At 43.1% G+C, this 24343-nt stretch overlaps 2 protein-coding genes across 2 annotated transcripts; both read left to right on the top strand.

Moving 5' to 3' along the window:
* Nucleotides 1-2669: 2669 nt before the first annotated feature.
* Nucleotides 2670-23678, top strand: LOC147425170 (uncharacterized). Its single transcript, XM_086500721.1, has 4 exons — nucleotides 2670-3407; nucleotides 22945-23002; nucleotides 23083-23155; nucleotides 23244-23678. The coding sequence occupies exons 3-4, from the start codon at nucleotides 23093-23095 to the stop codon at nucleotides 23541-23543; spliced, it is 363 nt and encodes a 120-aa protein (XP_086356847.1). The 5' UTR covers nucleotides 2670-3407; nucleotides 22945-23002; nucleotides 23083-23092; the 3' UTR covers nucleotides 23544-23678.
* LOC147425171 (uncharacterized) lies at nucleotides 18968-21732 on the top strand. Its single transcript, XM_086500031.1, has 2 exons — nucleotides 18968-20365; nucleotides 20764-21732. The coding sequence occupies exons 1-2, from the start codon at nucleotides 18968-18970 to the stop codon at nucleotides 21730-21732; spliced, it is 2367 nt and encodes a 788-aa protein (XP_086356157.1).
* Nucleotides 23679-24343: the final 665 nt, after the last annotated feature.

The following is a 24343-nucleotide window of genomic DNA, read 5'->3' as shown; positions in this document are numbered from 1 at the left end:
GTAAGCTCCATGCTTGGTGCAATAGAGGTAAAAAAACACACAGTCCTCACTCTTAACTCAAGTAAAACACACATAGACCTAAGTGAGGGGCAGAATGCGCCCTCACCTCCTTAAATAGAAGAAGGAAGGTCGCCATCACGCATGGCTAATTGCTTGCAAAGTATAGTGAGTAGATCGAGCTCCCCTTGGGGAAATGTGGAAGAGTAGCCGCCTGCGATGTTGTCTAGCACAGTAGGTTAACCCAAGAGCCTCACGGCATGGTAAATGAAAGTAGTAAGTAATTATTTTAACCACGCCTTGTAACCATCATACCCTTTTAAGGGTCCTATCCCATGTCTAGCAACAAAAATTTGTGGGTCTCCTTTAATAGAACCTAGAGTGTCGACAACCTATGGCATGATACACCTCAATTTGATGTGTAAAAAGGCTACCAGCACGTGGTGAAGTGTGTGTGTGTGTGTGTGTGTGTACCAGCAAGTGTGAACTAAGCTTGGAAAGTTTAATTTGATGCTTAAAAAAGGCTACCATCAGGTGGTGGAATGTGTGTGTGTGTGTGAGAGAGAGAGAGAGAGAGAGGAGAATTTTTAACTTCAATCCCCAAAAGTCCCCAAAAGATCCATCCAACGAGTCTTGAACTCACAACCTATTACTCAAGAGGGAATGCACTTGGGTGACAAACATGCTATTCTATTTCCCCCTACCATTGGGGTGTAGGTCACAACGTTTAAGGTGGTGTGGTGCATGCGGATGCTAGGGCTATTCTTGGCTACTCGTTTGCTCTTCAGATTGGATTTCTACACTAAGGTCACAAACACTCATGCAAAGTCGTTCGCTTGGGCAATTTAAACCCTTTGGCTTGCCATGGTCATACATGTTTTGATGCTTGCAAGGGCGAAAACTAGCCATGTAGCCAAGAGCGTCAATGGTAGGCATTATTAGTGGACCCGTTATTTCCTCTGAAAATGCCACCCACATCAATGGCATTTTGAAAGGGCATATCCTCTTTATCTAGCCTCACATCTTTGATCACACAATGACATTTTATTTTATTTTAGAGAAATTTTAATTGGGGAGGTTCCCCACACGGGAGGGGCCATGCCTTAACCTCCACTAACTTATGTAGGCAATGTTTGTCCCCTTTGAATTTTGGCAAACCTGACAAAGTCCATTCGTGTGCCACCACCTTGCAAAAAGGCACCTCTTTGTATAAATGTTAAATGTTGGGAAGCAACACTATAAAGCATGCAAAAGTGCCCTTAAGCCCTAATAATTAATATTGCTTTCCCATTTTTGGGTTAATAATTGTTCATTTTGACTTTTCTATGCTACATACAAACAATATGATAAGAAGCGATATGGTTTTGACATTAGACATTTGCCATTGAATGAACGAAGAAGCCTATCAGGTATACATTTGTTTTTTGGCAGATTGATTTAATAATTTTGGTATTGAGCCTCTACAACGACTCAAAGAATCAAAGTCTATCAAGGAAACCATGCTTGTGAAAAGGAACGTTGAATTTTAATATTTTGGATTGTATGATTATTAAACCAAAATAAACCATGAATAAAACATCAAGGAATGAATATTTTGAAACCAAATCCAACATCAATAAAGAAAGCATAAAGAATTAATAATCATGAAGAATATTTTGAGTATATCTAATTATCTAAACGACTTTGTAAGATATGTGTTACTTTCTTCCCACGGAGAAAGGAAGAAAGTTTGGTTTTTGTTTCCCATCCCCCAAGCAAAAGGACGTCATCATCGTTGACTTGTTTTGCTATGAGAAAACAAAGACGACTCTTTGATTCTAGAAAGAGGGTATTTGTTGATTTTGTTCTCCTCCATGACGCATCTTTCATGCACACTTCAATTGATTTTCTATTGAAAAATGGGCTTGCCAATCATAACACCAAGGCAAACCACTAGCAAACTTATAGATGCAAAACACACACATAGGTGTTGTTCACATGGATGTGAGGTTGCACAACCACCAAAACAGAAAACTTCTCTGTTCACATGAAGGCCCAACCCGTTGTGAAAATTCCTATTTTCGAAACAGCAACACTTAATAATCATCTTGCGAGCTTGGAAAAGTGTACGATTTGCTTGTAGTCGTTCCTTCGCAGGCTTAGAGAAGTCAACAGTTGAATTGTCTTTTCTACGGTTGCCTACCTGCTCCATCTCCTCCCCTTCGAGCAGGGCTGCAACTCGTTGCCAACCAGTTGCGCATATTTTCACTGCAGCCCATCATGGGAACAAGAAAAGTTCGCAACTAGTTGGCAACCAGTTGTGAACCCGACCTGCATGTGAACTAGCTCATACACACCTTTAATGATCTACCACATGGGGTGAGTAGAGTGATCCAAAGGGTAGATATGCACACTAAAAACAAGGTGAGGACTCACGATGGCCTCCTGTTGTTGAAGGTAAAGGGGGAGGAAAGATTTATAAATGTGATATCTCTAGATGTAATAAATTTTGTGTGTGTGTGTGTGTGTGTGTGTGTGTGAGAGAGAGAGAGAGAGAGAGAGAGCATCATACAAAAATAGAAAACGATGTGATTGTTACCCGAAAGGTTCATCTTTTCATGCATCTTATGATTTTAATGCCTCACATTAGCACCAATATGGAGAGACCTTTTAAAAACACTAAAATGAAGAAAATGTCATATCTATAGTAAGGATAAAGGGGGAGGGAATTCCGGCTCCCCCCCTGCCCACAGGGCATATCTTGAGGACTCAGGCGGGCTCACAATAAAAAATTCAAAAAAATAATTAAAAAATTACCACCAGTCGCCTCTTGAGTAGATGCGCTTGGCGAAGCGGGGCTGATCAAAGCGGGCGGGAGAGAGAGAGAGAGAGAGAGAGAGAGAGAGAAGGGAGGTCTGTAGCCATCCCTCCACCTTCCCCCTTCCTCATCGCGCTCCTGCGAACTCATCATCGTAAGAGAGAGAGAGAGAGAGAGAGAGAGAGAGAGAGAGAGAGAGGGCTCATCACGGGCTCACGGGGCTGCGGGCTCACGGGCTCAATCAACACCTGCTCCTGCGGGCTTCCTACCAGGCTACTCTGCAGCTCACCCTCATCGTCCTCAAAGCCTGCGGGCTCATCACCATCATCATCTACTCCTGAACCGGCTACTGTAGCAGCTCACCCTCATCATCATCATCATCAAAGAAGCTCACCTTACCCGACAACTCAATCAACACCTGCTCCTGCGGGCTTCCTACCAGGCTACTCTGCAGCTCACCCTCATCGTCCTCAAAGCCTGCGGGCTCATCACCATCATCATCTACTCCTGAACCGGCTACTGTAGCAGCTCACCCTCATCATCATCATCATCAAAGAAGCTCACCTTACCCGACAACTCCTCGCATCACGCTCCATCACCGGTTACTACGCAGGTTTGCTCTCTCTCTATCTCACACGTGTGTGTGTGTGTGTGTGTGTGTGTGTGTGTACGAGACTGCGACTACAACTGTGACTGCACGCTAGGAGCAAAGAGAAATGAAATGTTATATTAAGCCTTGCCACGTCTGTGTGTGTGTGTGTGTGTGTGTGTGTGTGTGTGTGTGTGAGAGAGAGAGAGAGAGAGAGAGAGAGAGAGAGAGAGAGAGAGAGAGAAATGAAATGTTATGTTAAGTCTGTGAGCCCACAGAGAGAGAGAGAGAGAGAGAGAGAGAGAGAGAGAGAGAGAGAGAGAGAAATGAAATGTTATGTTTTGTGTGTGTGTGTGTGTGTGTGTGAGTGAGAGAGAGAGAGAGAGAGAGAGAGAAATGAAATGTTATGTTAGCGTCTATGAGCCCGCAGAGACAAAGAGAAAGAGAGAGAGAGAGAGAGAGAGAGAGATAAACTACCTCCCTTACAGTAAAAAAACGGACCTTAAAGCTTAGAAAATCTTGAACAATCTAACCAAAATAGTAAAAAAACGGACCTTAAAGCTTAGAAAATCTTGAACAATCTACCCAAAATAGATGCAAGGGTATTTTGGGAATTTTTAAAATTTGAGGGGTATTCTTGGGCATTTACAATGATGATGATAATGGCATTTAAGGGTATTTTGGGAAATTTTTGAAACGGCATCCTTGGGCATTTACGATGATGATGATAATGATTTTAGTTTTTCACTTTACTTCATTTTTATTTTGTGATCAGACATTCTATTAGATCCACCAAGATTGTATGAGTTTGGTCTCATAGACCTTGGCTCTTAGAAGATGTTTAATATAACATTTCATTTAATCTCCGTCCTCTCCATGTGAGACTGAGACTCGGAGTCAATGTTCGGGAAAAATGTGTTTCAGCTTAATATCGTGTTGTTTTCAATTTCCAAAATGCCGGTTGAGCGCAAGGGGAAAACGAGAAATTCCTCCCCAAAATAGAGAAAAATAGTGTAAAACCCTAAAAAGTAACCTCTTGGCAAATTCAAGGAAAGGCATTTTGTATGTTTGGAAAAATGATTTTTCCCGAACACTGTTGTGAGTGCTCTCTCTCTCTCTCTCTCTCTCTCTCTCTCTATTTATCTATCTATCTCTCTATCTATAGTGAGTACACAGTACACGCGTTGACAGATCATTCTCTCTCTCTCTCTCTCTCTCTCTCTCTCTCTCTCTCTCTCTCTCTCTCTCTCTCTCTCTCTCTCTGTGCACCTTCAGGCAGGTCGCACGGCCAACAAAATGGCAAATGCCCTAGCCCTTGAGCGCACTCTGTACGGTGTACCTTATCGGCCTATCTCGGGCTGCCAACCAGTGCCCACATGCCTACTGACTGTCATGCATCGTCGCACATGCGAATTAGCACCGAAATAGAGAAAAATAGTATAAAATCCCAAAAAATAACCTAATTGTCTAAAATTTCCTCTTAGCAAATTCAAGGAAAGCATTCTTGTATGTTTAAAAAATGTTTTTTTTCGAACATTGCAAAGCATCAGTAGCGGCTCAACAAATTGGCATTGTTCAAAGCACCAATGTTCGAGAAAAATGTGTCTCGATCGGAGTCAACTTATTATTGTGCTATTTTCGATTTCAAAAAATGCCGGTTGAAGGCAAGGGGAAAAGGAGAAAGTACGCCCCGAAATGGAGAAAAATAGTGTAAAAACCCAAATAATAGCCTAATTTTCTAAATTTTCTCTTAGCAAATTCAAGGAAAGGAATTTTGTATGTTTAAAATAATGATTTTTCTAGAACATTGCAAAGCACCAGCAGGGGCTCAACAAATTGACACTATTCAAAGCACCAATGTTTGGGAAAAATGTGTCTCGATCGGAGTTAGCTTAATATAGTGTCGTTTTCAATTTCAAAAATGCACGTTGAAGGCAAGGGGAAAAGGAGAAATTCCGCCCCGAAATAGAGAAATGTTACCATACACGTGTGGTAGTGATGTGTGTGAACACACTAGGACCGTCGGGGCATTTTTTCCCTCTTTAGGAGGTTTTTTCCCCCGTGCATTGTATATACACCCATCACTCTAGGGCTATCTATCTTTCCATTGCACACTAAGTAACACACTCTCTATTGTGTGCCTTGAGCTTCCTTCGTCTTCTCCAAGCTGTGTGTGTTTCTCTACAACCCTAATTCCAACAATTGGTATCAGAGCAGGTCACGTCCTCCCGGGCTTAGTCGCCAGCTGCTCCAGCACACGCCTGCTCACTTTCTCCGATTTCAGTGAGCTTTGGCGAGCGTTCGCAGGTCAACAAATATTTTGGTAAGCTAAAAGAGCTTGGTCTGCTCAGAATTTTGATTTGGGCTCATTTCAGCCTCCGTTTCCACTACAAGCAGTACTGCACATGCTATTTCGTCATTTTGTGCAGAATTTCTGTCAGTGCCGTTTTCTGCATAATAGGTGCCTTATAGTCTTCTACGGTTTGTGCTATATAGCACAGGTTGTTCCCGCTCCATTTCTCCTATTTTCGGGTAATTTTCACATTAGGTGCAGCATTTACCATGGCTGACAACAACAACACAGATGTGTTCAAGATGTTTGCTGCTGAAGACAAGTTGGATGGGGACAACTACCCTATGTGGGCTTATATGATGCAACATGTTCTTGTGTCAAAGGGTGTCTGGAACATTGTGCAGGGCATTGATGTACGTCCTGGTTCTGAGGATGTAGGCGATGTTGAGGATGTTGCAGGTCTTGCTGCAAGGATTGCAGCTGTTAGAGTTGTTTTGCCTACGGCAGAACAAGCTCGTTGGGATGTTAAGGATGTGCAGGCTCATGCATTGATTGCGTTGTGTATGAAGCGCACCATTGTTCCTCACATCCGTTCAGCAAAATCTGCAAAACAGGCTTGGGATATTCTAGCAGGTCTTTATGCAAGCCGCAATGAGGCTAAAATTTCTTTGCTGCGTAAAGAGCTAGAGTCGAAGATTATGCATGAGGAAGATGATATGGACACTTTCCTTGCTAGTGTCAAGGATATCAATGAGCAGCTTATTTCTGCAGGTGAAGTCATTTCAAATAGTTCCCTTGTGCAGACTGTTCTTGATGCCTTACCAGATTCCTACCAGACTTTTGCTAGTACTTGGAGACTGATGACCCAAGGAAATCTTGAAGTTGTCAAGTTTGATGCATTATGCACATTGTTGTTGCAAGAGTCACTTTCTAGAAAAAACAGGACTAAGCAGCGTGCAGTTGAACAGGCTTTTATTGCTTCTCAAAGAAAGGGTGGTAACAGTAATGCAGCCACTTCTTATGGTTCTGCTGCGAGTGGCAAAAATTATGTTCCTAATGCTTCTGCTGGCAGTACTTCGTCTGGTAATTCTGGTGATAAGGGCAAAAAGAAGATTCGTTGCCATTATTGTAAAGCCAATGATCACTTGATCAAGTCGTGTTCTAAGTTGAAGGCCAAAGAGGCTAAGAAGAAAGAGGGTGGTTCCACTGCAAATTATGGTTCCACTACAAATGCAGCCATTGTTGAGTCTTCTGTGAAAGGAGAATTTGTTGCTGATGTTAATGCAGAATGGGCTTTTAGCGCAGAGTGCACTTACAATCCTGCTGCCCATGATGCATGCTTGTCAGTTGTTGCTGCAGATTCACATGTGTAGTATTTCGACAGTGGTGCTACAAAGCACATTACCTCACATCGTGTTGGGGTATAGGCGTCTGTGCCTTGCCCGACCGCCCAGAGTCTGGGCGCCCACTGACTTGTATACCTTATACATAGCATAAGTGTATAGGGGGCTGCTTACTCTTTGGAGTCTCCCCACCCATATCTGTGTGTCGTGTGTCTCCTTCTCTCTCACACTCTTCGTCTGTGGTGCTCCCCGTTCCCCTTCAATTGGTATCAGAGCGTAGGTGCGGAGGGAGCGCGTGTGTGCACAGTCACAACGACAACGGAGAGCCAGTTTCATTCCCGAAATCGCGTCCGCGTGCGCGCACTTTCAAGAGTGCAAACAGGGTTTCGACTTCGGCATCGGCAAATTCTGCTTTCCGAGAGTGTTTCCACCAGGCGTCTTGGTGTTTTACCCCCTTTTCGAAGCCATTCGAGCCATCAAAAACTTCATTCGAGCTACGGTTGAGGAGCTGCATTTTCAGCCCTCTTTTGGCATTTTATGTTGCGTTTTTGGGTCGAAACGGAGGTTTTTGGCATAGCTTTCACACCCGGACTCGGATACATGTGATCCAGGAGTCTACCTTGGGGTTTTGGCACGCTCCGGACGCGCTCGTCATATCAGAATTTTAAAATTCTGAACGCTGAATTTTCTACAGCAGCAGCAGTTGTTTATTGTGTGTCGAGGATTCCACACATGGTTTGCTCTCAGATGTGAGAGTGATATTTGCAGCAAGTTTCCTCACAAGTGGGAGGATACGATGTATGCCTTATGTGGTTTGATGCTCAGGGAGACTAATGTGATTGCATTTTGAGCTCGGCAATGTATGCCTCGAGCATGTTTTTTGGCAGTCACAGGTAGAGCAGATATTTGTGTAGTAGATTTGTAGGTGTTTGCAATGATGTATGCAAAGTGTGGAGATTGGTGCATGCATTTGGAGTACGGTTTGATGCGCTTTGGTTGCTCATGGTTTTGAGCGTGCAGTCAGTTTGGTTACTAGTTTTGTGGCCGTTTTACTGACGAAACTCTGGCGAAATTTTCCCAAGATTTTTATGCACATCATTTATGCGATCTAGGTAGAGATTGCGGGTTGCACTCAGCATTTGCGTGCGGTGTTCTCTGCAGGTGGGAGATTTGTGCGTGTGTATGCATCGATACCGCACAGTGTGGGCTTGGTGATTAGCTCACGGGTTTGACAGGCGTACAGTTATCTTGGCACACTCACAGGAGTGAGTATTGTGATGTATGCTTGTGTGGCTACGAGCTAGGTAGCCGGATTCGAGCACTAATGGCTTGAGGTTTTTCAGCAGGTTTCAGCTACAGGTTTACAAGTTTACAGGCAGGTTTGAGGGCTTATTTGGGTGCTGAATTTTCAGCCATTGTTTCCTCTTTGCAGGTGTCCATGTATGACTCAGTTGTAGGCTGATCTGGGACACGTTTGTGACTTGTTTATGCAGCTATTTAAGAGCTGAATTTTGGGGCTGTTTTGGGGCTGATTTGCAGCCATATTTGTAGAATTTTGTTGATGCGATTTGAGCCAGTTTAGGGCTGATTTGGTTGACATTTGCTACTCATTGTTGGTTGCTCTTTTGCGAGCATTATGGCTGATTTTTCATTTGACTTCCAGCGTTATGGTCTGATACAGTTTGATGGTACAGATTTTGTTGCTTGGAAGGAACATATGCTTGTTGCATAGTCAGATTTGGGGCAGGATAAACCCTTGCGTGGTTTATCGGCGAAGCCCAAGTCTATGAGTGATGATGATTGGCAGGATCTTGATGAGTTAGCCATGTCTACGATTTGTTTGCATCTGGTTGAGTCTGTTTACTGGCAGGTCTCGAGGGAGACTACAACTCATGCTTTATGGCAGAGTTCACATGCTATGTACGTGACATCCATGTCTACAGGGGAGTCTAGTCCCACTTCTATGTCCATGGGAGAGATTGATCCCACACGCAAGTCTCGACGGCATAGAGACTTGACATGTTGGCATTGTGGACATAGAGGTCACATTAGGCGTCGATGTTTCAGGCGTTTGAGACAACGGAGGCGACATATGCGTGATGTAGATTTGGGCATGACAGATGCTAGTGAGATCAGTACGGTGGTTACTGAGTATGCTTATGACGGCGATGTCACATTTACATCTAGCTTGTCTTCAGACGATCTTATGTCTACGGATTGCATATCGGATTGCACATTGTCTTCACATTGGTTACTAGATTCAGATGCTACTTTCCATGTCACGTCGCATCGTGAGTGGTTTAGCACGTTTTCTAGTGGGAGACTTGGTTGTGTGCACATGGCTGATGGTGTTGTGTATGACATTGAGGGTGCAGGAGACGTATGTTTGTCCTTTCCCAATGGTATGAGATTTACCCTGCGTCATGTGCGTTATGTGCCAGATCTGAGACAGGATTTGATCTCAGTCAGACAGTTACGGAATAGTGGATGTTAGGTTTCGCTACGAGAGCGAGATTTTGTGATGCATTTGGGTTCGCTAGTGATTGCGAGAGGTGCCAGGAGTGATACAGGTTACCCATTGCATGTGGATCACGGGAGAGACGGTGTTGTCTCTGTGATCACGCAGCCAGGTAGAGAGCGAGAGAGCAGGCGAGTCTCTTTTGCTCATGGGTTGCAGGGTACTTTGCATGGAGTGCAGAGTAGTAAGCTCGTTGTGCACACAGTTGGGGCACGACTTGAGCAGTCACACAGAGAGGTGACAGAATCAGACATGCATGCTTTGCTAGTGACTGAGAAAAGCAGAGAGTCAGTTGTGCGAGATACTTCTATGCAGGATAGACAGGTAGAGCGGTCCTGCTCTAGTGAGTCACGACAGGAGGACGTTGTGCAAGAGTCTATGCATACGGAGTTAGAGCATGAGAGCTCTAGTGAGTCACAGCAGATTGAGTGGTCATGTTTGCAGTGGATGATTGCAGAGGAGACTGAGATGTCAACGATTATGCAGTCATTCCTTTCTATGCTCGTTAGTGAGCATGGGGATATAGTTTTGTAGGATATGTCTTCCAGCAGACACCTAGAGCAGCTGGTTTGCTCTGAGGTTGCACGACAAGTTGATGCGTCTTTTGCGGACAGTCAGGAGATGCATGTGGCTGACACGCCTTGTCAGTCAGAGATGCCTATTGCCAGGGATATATATGTTGATGCATGCCCCCTAGAGCTAGCAGGGCTCGCTAGCATTGCATCGGCATTCGGTGGTCTCATGTATGAGATGTTGATCTTGAGACCGGATATCGCAGCTGCAGTGGGAGCATTTGCAGTTGGGGTTGTCAGTCGTTTGTTGATTGATGATGGCATAGTGCACGAGGGAGATATGCAGGTATTGCGTACATACTTGCAGTACGTGTGCGGTACGTCTGGTAGTGTATGGACTTACACGGGAGCAGGACAGCCAGATGCACACGATCACAGCCAGCCAGTGGGCATCGGTTGAGAGCGGTTTTCTCTCGCCTTTTGTAGTCTTTAGACTAGGTTCTCTTGCTTAAAGGCACAGTCGCCTTTAAGTGAGAGGTTGTTGGGGTATAGGCGTCTGTGCCTTGCCCGACCGCCCAGAGTCTGGGCGCCCACTGACTTGTATACCTTATACATAGCATAAGTGTATAGGGGGCTGCTCACTCTTTGGAGTCTCCCCACCCATATCTGTGTGTCGTGTGTCTCCTTCTCTCTCACACTCTCCGTCTGTGGTGCTCCCCGATCCCCTTCACATCGTGAATTGTTTACCTCTCTTGAGTCTGTCCCTCATGGGAATTCAGTCACTTGTGCCAACAACGCCTCTTATCCAGTTCAGGGAGTTGGAAAGATTGTGCTCACTGCTGCTAATGGCAGTTCCTTCACACTCGTTGATGCAGTTTATGTACCAGGGATCAAGAAGAATCTCTTGTCTGTATCCGCACTTGCTAGGCTTGGACTTGTAGTCAAATTTGTGGATGACAGATGTACAGTTCATGATCTCAGTTTTGGTGATGAAATTGTTGCCTCTGGCCTTTTGTGCCGTGGGCTGTATAAGCTCACTTTGTATGACAAGTGTGGACAAAATTTTGCAAATGTTGTTGCAGATTCAAGGGCTATTTCAGATACAAAACTTTGGCATGCACGTTTTGGTCATCTGAATTTTGCCAGTTTGCTGCGTTTGCAAAAATCCGATATGGTTTCTTCTTTGCCACCTCTTGAAGCACCTGTCAAACATGTTTGTGAAGGCTGTATTTTGGGTAAGATGCAGCGTTCTAAGTTTCCAAAGGATGGTTCAGTTCGGGCCACATGCAGGTTGCAGCTTGTGCATAGTGATGTTTGTGGGCCCATGCAAACTCCTTCCTTGGGCAATTACCTGTACTTCGTGACTTTCATTGATGACTACTCCAAGCATGCATGGGTACTTCCGCTTAACGCGAAGTCCGAAGTTTTTATGTGCTTCAAACAATTTCTGGCTATGGCTGAAAATGTCTCGAAATGTACTATGGGCACCCTCCGTTTTGATCGAGGGGGGGAGTATATGTCTCATGAATTGAATGCATTTCTGGCTAGTCGTGGGATAAAACACCAATGTACGATGCCTTATACACCTCAGCAAAATGGTGTTGCTGAGAGGAAAAACAGGTCACTGACGGAAATGGCACGATGTATGGTCAAAAGTCAAGCTTTGCCGCATTCTTTTGTCTTGAGGCCATTATGTGTGCCACTTATGTACTTAACAGGTGTCCTACGAAAGCTTTGCAGTCTATTACTCCATATGAAGCATGGCATGGTAGAAAGCCTTCTATTGAGCACATGCGTATTTTTGGTTGTTTGGCATATGCTTAGGTGCCACAAGTGCAGCGCAGAAAATTGGATGATAAGGCTGTCAAATGTATTTTTGTTGGTTATAGTGCTGAAAGCAAAGGTTACAGGTTGTATCATCCACAAACAAAACGTATTCTGGTTTCTCGAGATGTAGTGTTTGTGGAAGATTCTGTTCAGCCCTTGCTTTCATATACTAGAGACAGTAATGTAAGCTCATAGGACATTTATGACACTTTGTTGCCTCTTTTCAGTGGTGGAAATACGAATGTAAGTTCCAGTGAGATAAATGTACAGCCTATGGGGGTTTCTGAAAATGCTTTAGATCAGCCTATTACTGATGCAGATGTACATGATGTACTTGATGAGGAAAGGGCTGAAAATGAGCAGGCTAGAGGTATGCCAAAATGGATGGTGCACACTTTGCGTGACAGTAAATTGGATGCACCTTTGTCTAGTCGTACTTGTTTAGGCTCTCGCCATGCATCTTATGCATCAGATTGTGATACTTTGGCTGTGTCTAGCTTACATGATGTTGAGGAGCCTTTGTCTTTTGATGAAGCACAGAATTCAGAAAATTGGATGGCTGCCATGCAATCAGAATATGATGCACTTATAGAAAATGACACATGGACTTTATGTGATTTGCCTCCTGGCAAAAAGGCCATTGGTACGAAGTGGGTTTACAAGTTGAAACGCAAGCCGGATGGTGAGATCGATCGCCATAAGGCTCGACTTGTTGCAAAGGGTTATGACAGCAAAAAGGCATAGATTATGAAGAGACTTTTGCTCCCACTTGTCGTATGACTACTGTGCGTTTTCTATGTGCATTGGCAGCTCATTTTGATTGGGATGTACATCAATCAGACATTTTTACTGCTTTCTTGAATGGTGGCATATTTGAGGAAGTTTATGTAACGCAGCCTCGTTGTTTTGTCATAAAAGGACAAGAGGACAAAGTGTGCAAATGTAACAAGGCTTTGTATGGGTTGAAGCAATCTCCTCGTGCTTGGTATGAGAAAGCTGACACTCATTTGGTCAAACAAGGCTTTCGTAACAGTCCAACAGAAAGCACATTGTATGTAAAGCATGAGGGTGATGTACTTCTTATTGTGGTTCTTTATGTTGATGATTTGCTGATCACTAGACCAAATGAGAGACATATTGCTAAATTTAAGGCTGATTTGAATGCTACTTTCAAGATGAAAGATTTGGGGCTGTTGCATCATTACTTGGGTACACAGTTTAAGCAGTGTGATGGTGGTATTTCCTTGTGTCAGAAAAGTTACATAGAGACATTGCTATGTAAGTTTGGACTTGAGGATTGCAAACCTATTGCCACTCCCATGGAAACAGGTTTGAAGTTGAGTCTACATGATGCTGGCGATCCTGTTGATGTCACTCTTTACCAAATTGTTGTTGGTTGCTTCATTTATGTATGCAACACGAGGCCAGATATTCAGTTTGCAGTCTCACAAGTCAGCAGATTTATGCATAGCCCAAGGTCTAAGCATTGGCAAGCTGTCAAGAGGATTTTCCGCTACCTTAGTGGCACTTTACATCTTGGCTTGTTTTATCCCAAGGGGGGATCATTTCCGCCAGACTTACATGCTTTTTTGGACTCAGATTGGGCTGGTTGTTTTGACACGCGAGTGTCCACAAGTGGTTTTTGTTTCATGCTTGGCAGTTCATGTATATCATGGTTGAGCAAGAAGCAACCTATTGTGGCCACTTCGAGTTGTGAGGCTAAGTACAGGGCAGTCTTCACACCTACGGTTGAGTGTGTATGGCTCAGACGCCTTATGGCTGATTTGGGTGTTGGACAGGACACTGCTAACACTATCTACACTGATAGTCAGAGCGCATTGGTAGTTGCAAGGAACCCAGTTTTTCATGCTCGCACAAAGCACATTGAGGTGCATTACCACTATGTCAGGGAGAGGCTCTCAGCAGGAGAGATCAGCTTCGCTTATGTACCAACACAGGACAACCTTGCAGATCTTTTCACAAAGGCATTGTCTCGTGAGAAGCAGGAAGCTTTCCGCAAAGCTTTGGGCTTACTCCCCTTTGTGGACTGATCCTGTCCTCAGGGCATGGCACTTCCCTTTACTCATGTGCCAGCTCTCGTTCACCGCATCACTCCAGGGGGGATTTGTTACCATATACGTGTGGTAGTGATGTGTGTGAACACACTAGGACCGTCGGGGCATTTCTTCCCTCTTTAGGAGGTTTTTTCCCCGTGCATTGTATATACGCCCATCACTCTAGGGCTATCTATCTTTCCATTGCACACTAAGTAACACACTCTCTATGTGTGCCTTGAGCTTCCTTCGTCTTCTCCAAGCTGTGTGTGTTTCTCTGCAACCCTAATTCCAACAAGAAAAATAGTGTAAAAACTCAAATAATAGCCTAATTTTCTAAAATTTTCTCTTAGCAAATTCAAGGGAAGGAAGTTTGTATGTTTAAAAAAATGATTTTTCCCGAATCTTGAACCCTAGCATTTCATAAAGCACAAAAAGTGCATTCAATGAGCTTAATCTATGAGATGTCGTCTCTTGGAATGCCTACACATGAGTAGAATATCGGGGAGAGAGAGAGGGAGAGAGAGGGATGGAGCTGATGGACGAGAAGCATTAGGTGGGGCAGCTGCTCTCTTGGCCCTAACCAAGTTAGGCATATCCCACAATCAGTGCATTCCAAGAGACGACATCCTACACAGGAAGCTTCTCAATCACTTTTTGTGCTTTCCGAAATGCACCACATTTTGCATGAGAGAGAGAGAGAGAGAGAGAGAGAGAGAGAGAGATTTGCCACTATCGTCGTCGGTTCCCCTCCCCCACATAACAAAAACAATCTACTGATGGGGGCGAACTAGGCTTGAAGCCAGGAAAACACATGGCAACCTCAGCTTCAAAAGCCAGGAGGAGGAGGAATTGAGGCATTGCTCTACACTCATTATCGACAAATCAACAGAAAAATAAACAGGGGGAAAGAGGAGCTTATATGCGCTATTTTGCATTGATACGTAGCTCTGACGATGGTGGGGCTCACAGAGCTAGAAAAAACCTAGGTTCAATGTAATCCCACTTACAAATTTTGGTATTTACCTCTAAATTTTTTTTAATTTGAACTTGAGAAAACCTACAAGCTGTAGAGAAATTTAGTGTAAAAACCTTGAATTCTAGCATTGCCTTGGTCGACATGTATGCCAAATGTCATGCACTTCATAAAGCACAAAAGGTGCTTTCAATGAGCTTAATCTATGGGATTTCGTCTCTTGGAATGCACTCATTGTGGGATATGCCTACACCTGAGTAGGGGGGGGGGGGAGAGAGAGAGAGAGAGAGAGAGAGAGAGAGAGAGAGAGAGAGAGGGGGGGGTGGGATGGAGCTGATGGACGAGAAGCATTAGGTGGGGCAGTCGCTCTCTTGGCCCTAACCAAGTTAGGCATATCCCACAATCAGTACATTCCAAGAGACGACATCCTACACAGGAAGCTTCTCAAGCACTTTTTGTGCTTTCTGAAGTGCACCACATTTGGCATGTGTGTGTGTGTGTGTGTGTGTGTGTGAGAGAGAGAGAGAGAGAGAGAGAGAGAGAGAGAGAGAGAGAGAGAGAGAGAGAGAGAGTGAGTGAGAGGTCTGCCACTACCGTCGTCGATTCCCCTCCTCCACATGACGAAAACAATTTGTATAGCTATATAGGTATAGCCTCTGTGTGTGTGTGTGTGTGTGTGTGTGTGTGTGTGCACGCTCGGTTTCACATTATGCCCATAGGAAAGTCAACAACCTTTTTCTATGGCCATAGGATGCACACAGGCTTTGGCTATTGCTCTCTCTATGGCCACCTTGCGCCATAGAAAGGGAGGTATAGAGAGGTGGATAGGAGAAAAATAGAGAGGGAGAAATAGATAGAGAGAAAAACATGTAACCCGGTGCTAAATATATATCTTATCTTACAGTAATGGAGCAAGTGCTTACCTCTGGAGGAGATTCTTTGAAGGTGATATTCTCTACCCCAGAGATAGACCCAGGCAACAATTTACGAAATGCCAAGCGTGTTGCCCGAGGTGGGCATGGACCTTCAAAGAAGCAAATTGTAGATGGACTAGGTATCATCCACACAGTATGTTCCAAAATTCAAGCCTCATGTGAGAGAGCGGAGGCATCATAGGTTTCCTACAGAGAGAGCATTCACAGGTTGAGCCATTCACAATATGAGCAAGGGGTTTATCTTCATCGTCTAGAGGAGCGTATGCAGCTATACTGATCAATGGTATTTTGTAGGCAGAGCTCAATGCAAGAACAACTTTCTCACATAGAAAGCAACCAGGCAAAAATCATGAGTCTCTTGGAGAGGTCCCTTCTTGACAAGGATAGCATGGATTTCAAAAGCATTGTGCCTGAATTACAAAGCACTAGCAACAAATTGACCACTGTAGCAATACAACATACTACAGGTGTCTCCAAAGTTAGATCTATCGCAAACAAGCTTAATGCATTGGTAACGACCCATTGGCCCAAGAAGGGGATTAATGCCGTTGGAGATGTTCCATCCAGTTCAAAGCAAGGCAACCCTTGCAAGAAGTGAATTATGTAATCGATAATAATACTCATTTTTTTCCCATTTATAGGCTCAACGGATCTATATTTTGGTGGCTTTGCAGATATTGACTACATTTTGGGGGAGGCTTATTTATGTAGTGGATACCAATTTGCTCACGACTCTTGGTTGTCTTCTTTGGATACTACATTCTCAAAGGATCTCCATAATTGTATTATTTTTGTTGCCAATATGTCTTTTGAGTCATACCTCCCGTTCCCCGCCCCCCTCGCCCTCTCTCTCTCTCTCTCTCTCTCTCTCTCTCTCTCAAGTTATGTTGCAGTGAATCTCTCTCTCTCCCTCTCTCTCTCTCTCTCAAGTTATGTTGCAGTGAATCTCTCTCTCTCCCTCTCTCTCTCTCTCTCTCTCTCTCTCTCACACACACACACACACACACACACACACACACACACACACACACACAAAGTATTCTAGGTGTGTGCAATGCCTGAACTTCTTTCTAGGTATGACAAATGTGAAGCACTTCATAAAGCACAAAAAGTGGGAGAGAGCTTCCTATATAGGATTTTGTCTCTTTGAATGCATTGATTGCCAGATATGTCCAATTTGGGTAGGGTCAAGAAGCTTTGGGGTATTTTTGGCAAATGCAAAGCGAGAGTGTCTCTCCCAATGCAATCACATGCACACCATTGCAGATGTGGTATTTGCTTTTGATTGCATAAACAGAATGTACACAACATTTCAAGCCTCTATGCAACTCTACCAACTCAAATGGGAGTGTCACCATGGTAACTCTTCATAATGAAGCACCTCGGGGCTGATTTGGATGCACCTTTGAATCCGTCTTGATGTGGGCTGCCAATGGCCAATAATGGGTTGACCAATTTTGCAAACGTTGGCTATCCTACTGCAATGGTTGGTATGGGGCTTAATCTGCAAAATGCTATGCTGATCTACTGCAGACAAGAGCGCTAGGGCCATCACTCGGCCATCATGAGCTCAAATAGAGAAAAAACTATAGATAATGGCTGCTGCTAGACCCACAAATGTTGGGCTGATGAGTGTTTAGAAGCACTATGAAGCTCTACTCTTCATTAGTGCTCCCAACTTGCAGATGGAAAAACATTAGGGCTTCTGCTCCTTTTATATCGACTGAACAATACTTATAATCTTTTGAGTATCTAGATCAGGCAAGCATCATCCAAGTCCAACAAAAAGAATAAACTGGACGGGGTAAAATAAGGGTGCAAAACGGGCACATCTGCATCGACTGCGAGAATCCGGTTGACATGCAGACTGGCGCGTTGTAACCGCAGTGGAAAATTGCCGGCAGAAACTCAGGCCTTAACTGACAATCGTCAATGGGCTAATCTAATGGACTCGCTCCCCCAATTATATCCTTAGTATTAGTTAGATGAGATATAGAGAGACAAATATAGAAGTATATAGACATTTACCATGTGGGTTGGCAAGCCTCCTATCACTAACTCCCTCAAAGAAAGATAGACATAGTTGGGAAATCCTTTCTTCTCCATACTCTCTTCTTAATTCTCTAGATACTAACCTGTATATATCTATGAGTACTTATAAGAGTTCTTTTTTGGACAGATGGCTCTTGGTCCAAAGGTGTTGTCTCGTGGACATGCAAGACGTAGTAGGATATGTCAAGCCTCTCGAGCTACGCGACATGCAGCAGCACGAGATAGAGTTCGACATTCTCTGGGGGAGATTAATGTGCCTCTCTTGGAAGATTGCCAACATTTGATGAACGTGAATCGATGCAATGAATTTCCTCAGGGAAGGATTGCATTGGATGTAGAAATCGAGTCAATGCTCTCGCAAAGTTATGTAGGGATTGAAGTGGAAGGCAATTTGGAAGCCAATAATGGAGATGTTCCTGAGGAGCCTATAATCGTCTCCAGAGAGGGAGATTACTCCAAAGTTGAGACACATTGCCTATCTATCACCTACTTATATTCTAAGACCACTTCCTTGATGCATATCTCTATGTTGTCTCTTTCTCATGAAAAGTGTATTCTTCACAACATAGGCAACTTGGATTTTGCATGTTCCTTTTGTGGTGCTTTAGCTTGGAAAACAGAAGCAAAGACCATTCGCACATTTGTGGGGAAGAGTTGTTGCAACTCAGGCAATGTTTCTTTGTCGCCATTAAGTGAACTCCTTTAGAATTAGGAGACTTGATGCACAGGGGTAATACTAGAAGTAGAAAATTATTGAAACATATCAGAGCATACAATAGTGTGTTGGCATTTGCTTCTTTGGGAGCTCATATATATGAATCTCTCTACCAAAGAAAAGTAATCTATACCTTCAAAGTGCATGGATCTATTTATCATAACATTGGTCCATTGATGCCAGAAGAATGATCACGTCAAATCCCTCGCTTTGCTCAGTGGTATTTTTTTGACACTGAGACTGAGTTGCAAAACAGGATGAGTCATGTTTATAAACTCAAACCAGATGTTTTGGGAAGCTTGCAATCGATGATGCATCAAGTAAATCCGTATGTTCAAGCTTTTAGGGGGTTTGCTACAATGGTCCAAACTTCCAATATTCCGGAGATTAGGATGGTCATTACTGAGAAGCGTACAAATGGCTGGTGGTATGTTGCTCCAACAAGTGTGGAAGTTGCTGCAATCATGCCTGGTCAGGGTGAAGAGAGCAACATTGGCCATCGTGATATTGTGTTGAATCTTTTGGGTGGTGGTCTAAAAAGAATCTCAAATTGCCATAGGTCATACATGCCTCTATTATATGTGTTGCTATTTTCAAATGGTGAAGAAGGTTGGAATCCTTACATACCGCAAGTGAACAGAGAGGAAGTAAGCAGAGAGCGAGTAAATGAAACTACAAAGTATATTTCTACAATGGATTTCTACAAGTATAGATTGCAAATTAGAGATGACACGGCACAATGTCTTTTACGTGGTGGTAGGCTACTGCAATATATTGTTGATGCATATAGTTGTATGGAGGAGTTGAGGCTTTTGTGGGTTCGTAATCATCAAAGTGAACTTCGCAGTGAGGTGTATCAGGGCTTGACAGATATGGTTGGAGCAAGAGATGGAACAAGGGATGATAGAGAACCATTGTTGGATGCTAATTTTGGAAGAAGGGTTGTATTGCCTTCTTCGTATGTTGGTGGCCCTCGCTATATGCACCAGCTGTATCAGGATGCCATGGCAATTGTATGCAAGAGAGGAAAACCCGATCTCTTCATTACATTCACATGCAATCCTAGATGGAAGGAGATACAGGATGCATTACTGCCTGGAAAGACATCCAATGATCGTCTTGATCTTACTGCCCGTGTTTTCTACCATAAGTTCAAGGATTTGATAGGCTTGCTGATTAAGAGAGATATTTTTGGTAAGGTCATTAGACACATTTCTGTGATTGAGTTCCAAAAAAGAGGCCTTCCTCATGCTCACATTCTATTGATACTTGCATCTGAGCATAAGCCAGCAGAGACATTGCATTATGATAAGATTGTGTGTGCGGAGCTTCCTGATAAGGTAATGTCTCCACAGCTGTATAATGTTATCAGTCGGTGTAATGTGCATGGCCCATGTGGAAACTTGAATAAGAATGCTCCATGTATGAAAGAGGGAAAGTGTAGGTTTAAATATCCTCGAAGCTTCAATGCATCGACTATTGTGGCTAGGGATGGATACCCAACGTACATGAGGAGGGATGATGGAAATTACAATGTTTGTAATAAAGTGCAAATGAGTAATAAATGGATTGTTCCATACAATCCATTTTTGTATATAAGGTACAATGCACATATCAATTTGGAGGTTTGCTCCACTATATCCGCTGTGAAATATCTCTACAAGTATGTGTATAAGGGACATGACAGGGCCACTATTGTTCTACAAGATAGCGAAGGGCTTCTAAATGAAGTTACAAACTATCTGAATGATCGATATGTATCAGCATCTGAGGCTATCTAGTGTATATTTGGGTTTCACGTGCATCAAGAGAAACCTGACATACAACGGCTCCAAGTTCACTTGCCTCATCAAAATCAAGTCATCTTCAACGACAGAGCGACTGTACAGAGTGTGGTGGAGAGAGAGGTCAGCAAAAAGACAACGCTCACTGAGTGGTTTGTTGAAAATCAAAAATATCCAGAGGCCAACAATTTGTTGTACATTTACTTCCCAACAAAGTGGGTTTGGAAGCCAGCAAGTACAACATGGACTCAAAGACAGATTGGTGACATGATTGGAAGAATGTACCACATTGTTCCCAATGTTGGAGATTTGTACGATTTGCGTATGTTACTCAACATGTGCAAAGGATGTAAGTCTTTTGAGGATATTAGAACCTTCAAGTATATGACACATTTAAAGAAGCATGGAATGCACGAGGATTATTGCAAGTTGATGATGAATGGTTTCTTTGTTTAGAAGAAGCTTCTTTTCAACAAACATGGCAACAATTGCGCCTACTATTTTTAGTCATTCTGGTTTTTTGTGATCCGATACATTCTGGTGCATTGTGGAATCGCTTCTGTAAGGAGCTTTCTGAGGACCATGTATATCATATGAGGGTTCGCACAAATGATGCGAATATCTATGAGCACATGGCACAAAACCAAGCTTTGTCAAACTTAGAGACAATGCTTCAACACTATGGAAAGAGGCTCTCGGATTATTCTGGAATGCCCCAGGTGGATCACACATTGCAAATTATGAGTGAGCTTGGAGTGCTTGTTGAAGAGTTCATGTATAAGAGAGAGGAACAAAGAGTATTGTCTGCTCGAATGGAATCATCTTTCAATGTTGGACAAAGGGAAGCTTACAATCGGGTTTTACAAGCAGCTGGCATGAGCAGAGGGACTGTTTTTTTCTTGGATGGGCAAGGTGGAGCAGGAAAGACTTATCTCTACAATGCATTGCTCTCTCGGATACGTAGAGTGTCCAAAGTTGCTTTGGCATGTGCATCGTCCGGGATTGCACCACAACTTCTCGACAACGGAAGGACTGCACACTCTAGATTCAAGATCCCTATTGATATAACTTCTGAGTCCACATGTAACATTAAAGTAAATAGCCAGCTTGCTGAGCTGTTGCGAATGAGTTCACTGATCATATGGGATGAAGCCCCCATGGCTCATAGACACGCTTTTGAGGCTCTTGATAAGACACTAAGAGATGTCATGCAAAATAACATGTTGTTTGGTGGAAAGGTTCTCCTCCTTGGTGGTGATTTCAGACAGATATTACCTGTTGTGCATAAAGGAGGAAGAGCAGACATTGTTAATGCATCTTTGTGCCACTCATACATGTGACAAAGTACAGAAATCATGCATCTAACACATAATATGCAAGTGGCCAATTGTTTCAGTAATGTTATTGAAAGAGAGTTTGTGCAATGGACACTTGATATTGGTAATGGCGATGTTTGTGACGGGGACATACTTGATAATGTGGCTTTGCCGACCTGCATGATGCTACCACAAAATAATTTGCAAGAATTGATTGCTTGCATATATGGAGACCTTGAAACACTCTCTTGCCATGCAACCATTTTCAAGGATAGAGCAATTTTGGCTCCACGGAACAAGAGGTGGATGCTATAAACAATTTGGACTTGCAGCAATTTCGTGGTACTTATAAGGAATATGTCAGTGCAGACTTAGTGTGTGAATCAACTTGTTTTATTCACAAGTGAGTTTGTAAATAGTTTAGATCTTGGGAGAGGTTTTCCACCGCATGTTTTACAATTGAAACAGAATGCTCCAGTTATGTTGCTTCACAATTTGGATCCAAGAAGTGGTCTTTGTAATGGGACACGCTTGATTTGTAAGCAATTCCACAACAAAGTGATTGAAGAAGAAATCATTACAGGGTCACATGTAGGAAATGCAGTGTTCATTCCAAGGATTGATTTTCTTATGGGATCTAGAGAAGGTCTCCATTTTGATTTGAAACGCCACCAGTTTTCTCTACGTTGTACTTTTGGGATGACAATCAACAAGGCACAAGGCCAAACATTGGGAGTTCTTAGATTGTATCTCCCAACACCTGTTTTCACCCATGGTCAATTGTATGTGGCAATGTCTCGTGTGAGATCCTCTTTTGCCATCAAGGTTGTGGTTGGTGATAGTCACTTAACAAGCGTTAGTAGACATGGAGATCAAAGAACATACACTTCTAACATTGTCTACAAAGAGGTGTTGCAATTGACCTTATGAAGTTAAGTGCAATGATAACAAAAATCCATTGCCCACTGCCATCCCCTTGCCATGGGGCTTAATGTGGTTGGATATGTTTCATCCAATAAAAAAGCACGGTGACTCTCGCAAGAAGCGATAGAGCGACTATTTCTTTGTCATTTATAAGCTTAGTATCTTCTTATGAATTATAAATGAAACATGGTGTAGCCTCAAGCAAGGTATATTCACTGAGAAGCAAAGGACTAAGATTTATTAGTGCTGCTAGATTTATAATTCATGTGATTTTTGATGAATTTCTAATCCTTTATATATGTATGAATGAAGATGGATCCTAACGCCTCTTTGACTTACACACTAGGAAGACAACCTCGACATGTCCGAGGTAAAATATTGTATATGTGTGTTTGTGACAATTTGATACTTTAAAGAATTTAAATCTCATAGCCAACAATTATGTATTAGATCCACCATTATGGAGGGGTCCAATCATAGCCATGCAGGTGATTCATCTACTCGAGGACTTGGATGTAGCAAGGTAACAATGTTGATGTTGATATAGTAAAGTAATAGCTTTTTTGTATCAAAATATCTATCTATATTAATAGCTTTTTGTTTGGCTATAGATTACAATATTACCCAGAATTCTGATGGTGGGTATATATCATGCTTCATATGATCCGAGCTTGCTGTGCTACATTCAAGTTGCTATTCAGAGAGGATTCAGAGCATGTGTCACCATTGCAGAGTTAGGCAGAACTTTTCCAATCAATGCTATGTTTGCTCAGAATCTTAGTCTCAGTGCTTGGTTCCTACGTGTTTTTGTGTTAGGATCTCTTCCTCCAGTGATTCGTAGATGTGTTTTACATCGTGGACCATGGGTGGTTCGATACCACAGTAGGGCATGTCGTAGGCTACACTTTTGAGCGTAGAAATCTTAAGTCTCTACTCATGTTATATTTTTTGACATGAGAAATATCACTTACTCTATATGTTAGTGCAAAGTTAGTTTGAAAATATGTTGTGATGACTTTTGTTTAGGTTGCTGCATAAAGGTTTTCATGTGAACTTGCAAAGATTCAAATGTTGTCCATCTTATAAATTTCAAACACATACAGCACCGTTCTCTGTGTGTGTGTGTGTGTGTGTGTGTGTGTGTGTGTGTGTGTGTGTGTGTGTGTGTGTGTGTCTCGCTTCAAGAGAGAGAGAGAGAGAGGAAAGGAGAGAGAGAGAGAGAGAGAGAGAGAGAGAGAGAGAGAGAGAGAGGAAAGGAGAGAGAGAGAGAGGGAGAGCTCTGTGTCTCTCTCTAGCTAGAGAGAGAGAGAGAGAGCCCAATATGGACAACAAAGAGAGAGAGAGAGAGAGAAGAGAGAGAGAGAGAGAAGAGAAGAGAGAGAGAGAGAGAGAGAGAGAGAGAGAGAGAGAGAGAATCCATCCAGTATGTAGACAAAGGAAAATGCTCGAAAAACACCAAGTTTTAGTGTAATCCCACCTACAAATTTTGAGATTTACCTCTAAATTTTAAATGTGAAGGAGGACTGATGAAGGAGGGCCCTATAGCCCTGATGACTGCGAGAGAGAGAGAGAGAGAGAGAGAGAGAGAGAGAGAGAGAGAGAGAGTGTAATTTGCTTCATTTGTTTTTATGAAATTTGCCAAGAGCAAAGAGCTTGAGGGTAATAGAGGCCATGCCGCCGCCGAAGGCAACGCCGTTTTACTAGTTGTATA

Source organism: Adiantum capillus-veneris, chromosome 25, assembly GCF_014529385.1.
Source record: "Adiantum capillus-veneris isolate H3 chromosome 25, ASM1452938v2, whole genome shotgun sequence".
NCBI lineage: Eukaryota > Viridiplantae > Streptophyta > Polypodiopsida > Polypodiales > Pteridaceae > Adiantum > Adiantum capillus-veneris.
The sequence above is the reverse complement of the archived record's forward strand: the minus strand, read 5'-3'. Positions and strand labels throughout refer to the sequence as shown.

What these genes read in the sequence shown, in the direction of transcription:
- LOC147425170 (XM_086500721.1), top strand. Translation starts at nt 23,093, where the DNA reads ATGGAGGGGTCCAATCATAGCCATGCAGGTGATTCATCTACTCGAGGA. An exon ending in GAGGACTTGGATGTAGCAAG is followed by an intron (nt 23,156 to 23,243) that starts GTAACAATGTTG and finishes GTTTGGCTATAG; the next exon opens with ATTACAATATTACCCAGAAT.
- LOC147425171 (XM_086500031.1), top strand. Translation starts at nt 18,968, where the DNA reads ATGGTCCAAACTTCCAATATTCCGGAGATTAGGATGGTCATTACTGAG. An exon ending in ACTATCTGAATGATCGATAT is followed by an intron (nt 20,366 to 20,763) that starts GTATCAGCATCT and finishes TGAGGATATTAG; the next exon opens with AACCTTCAAGTATATGACAC.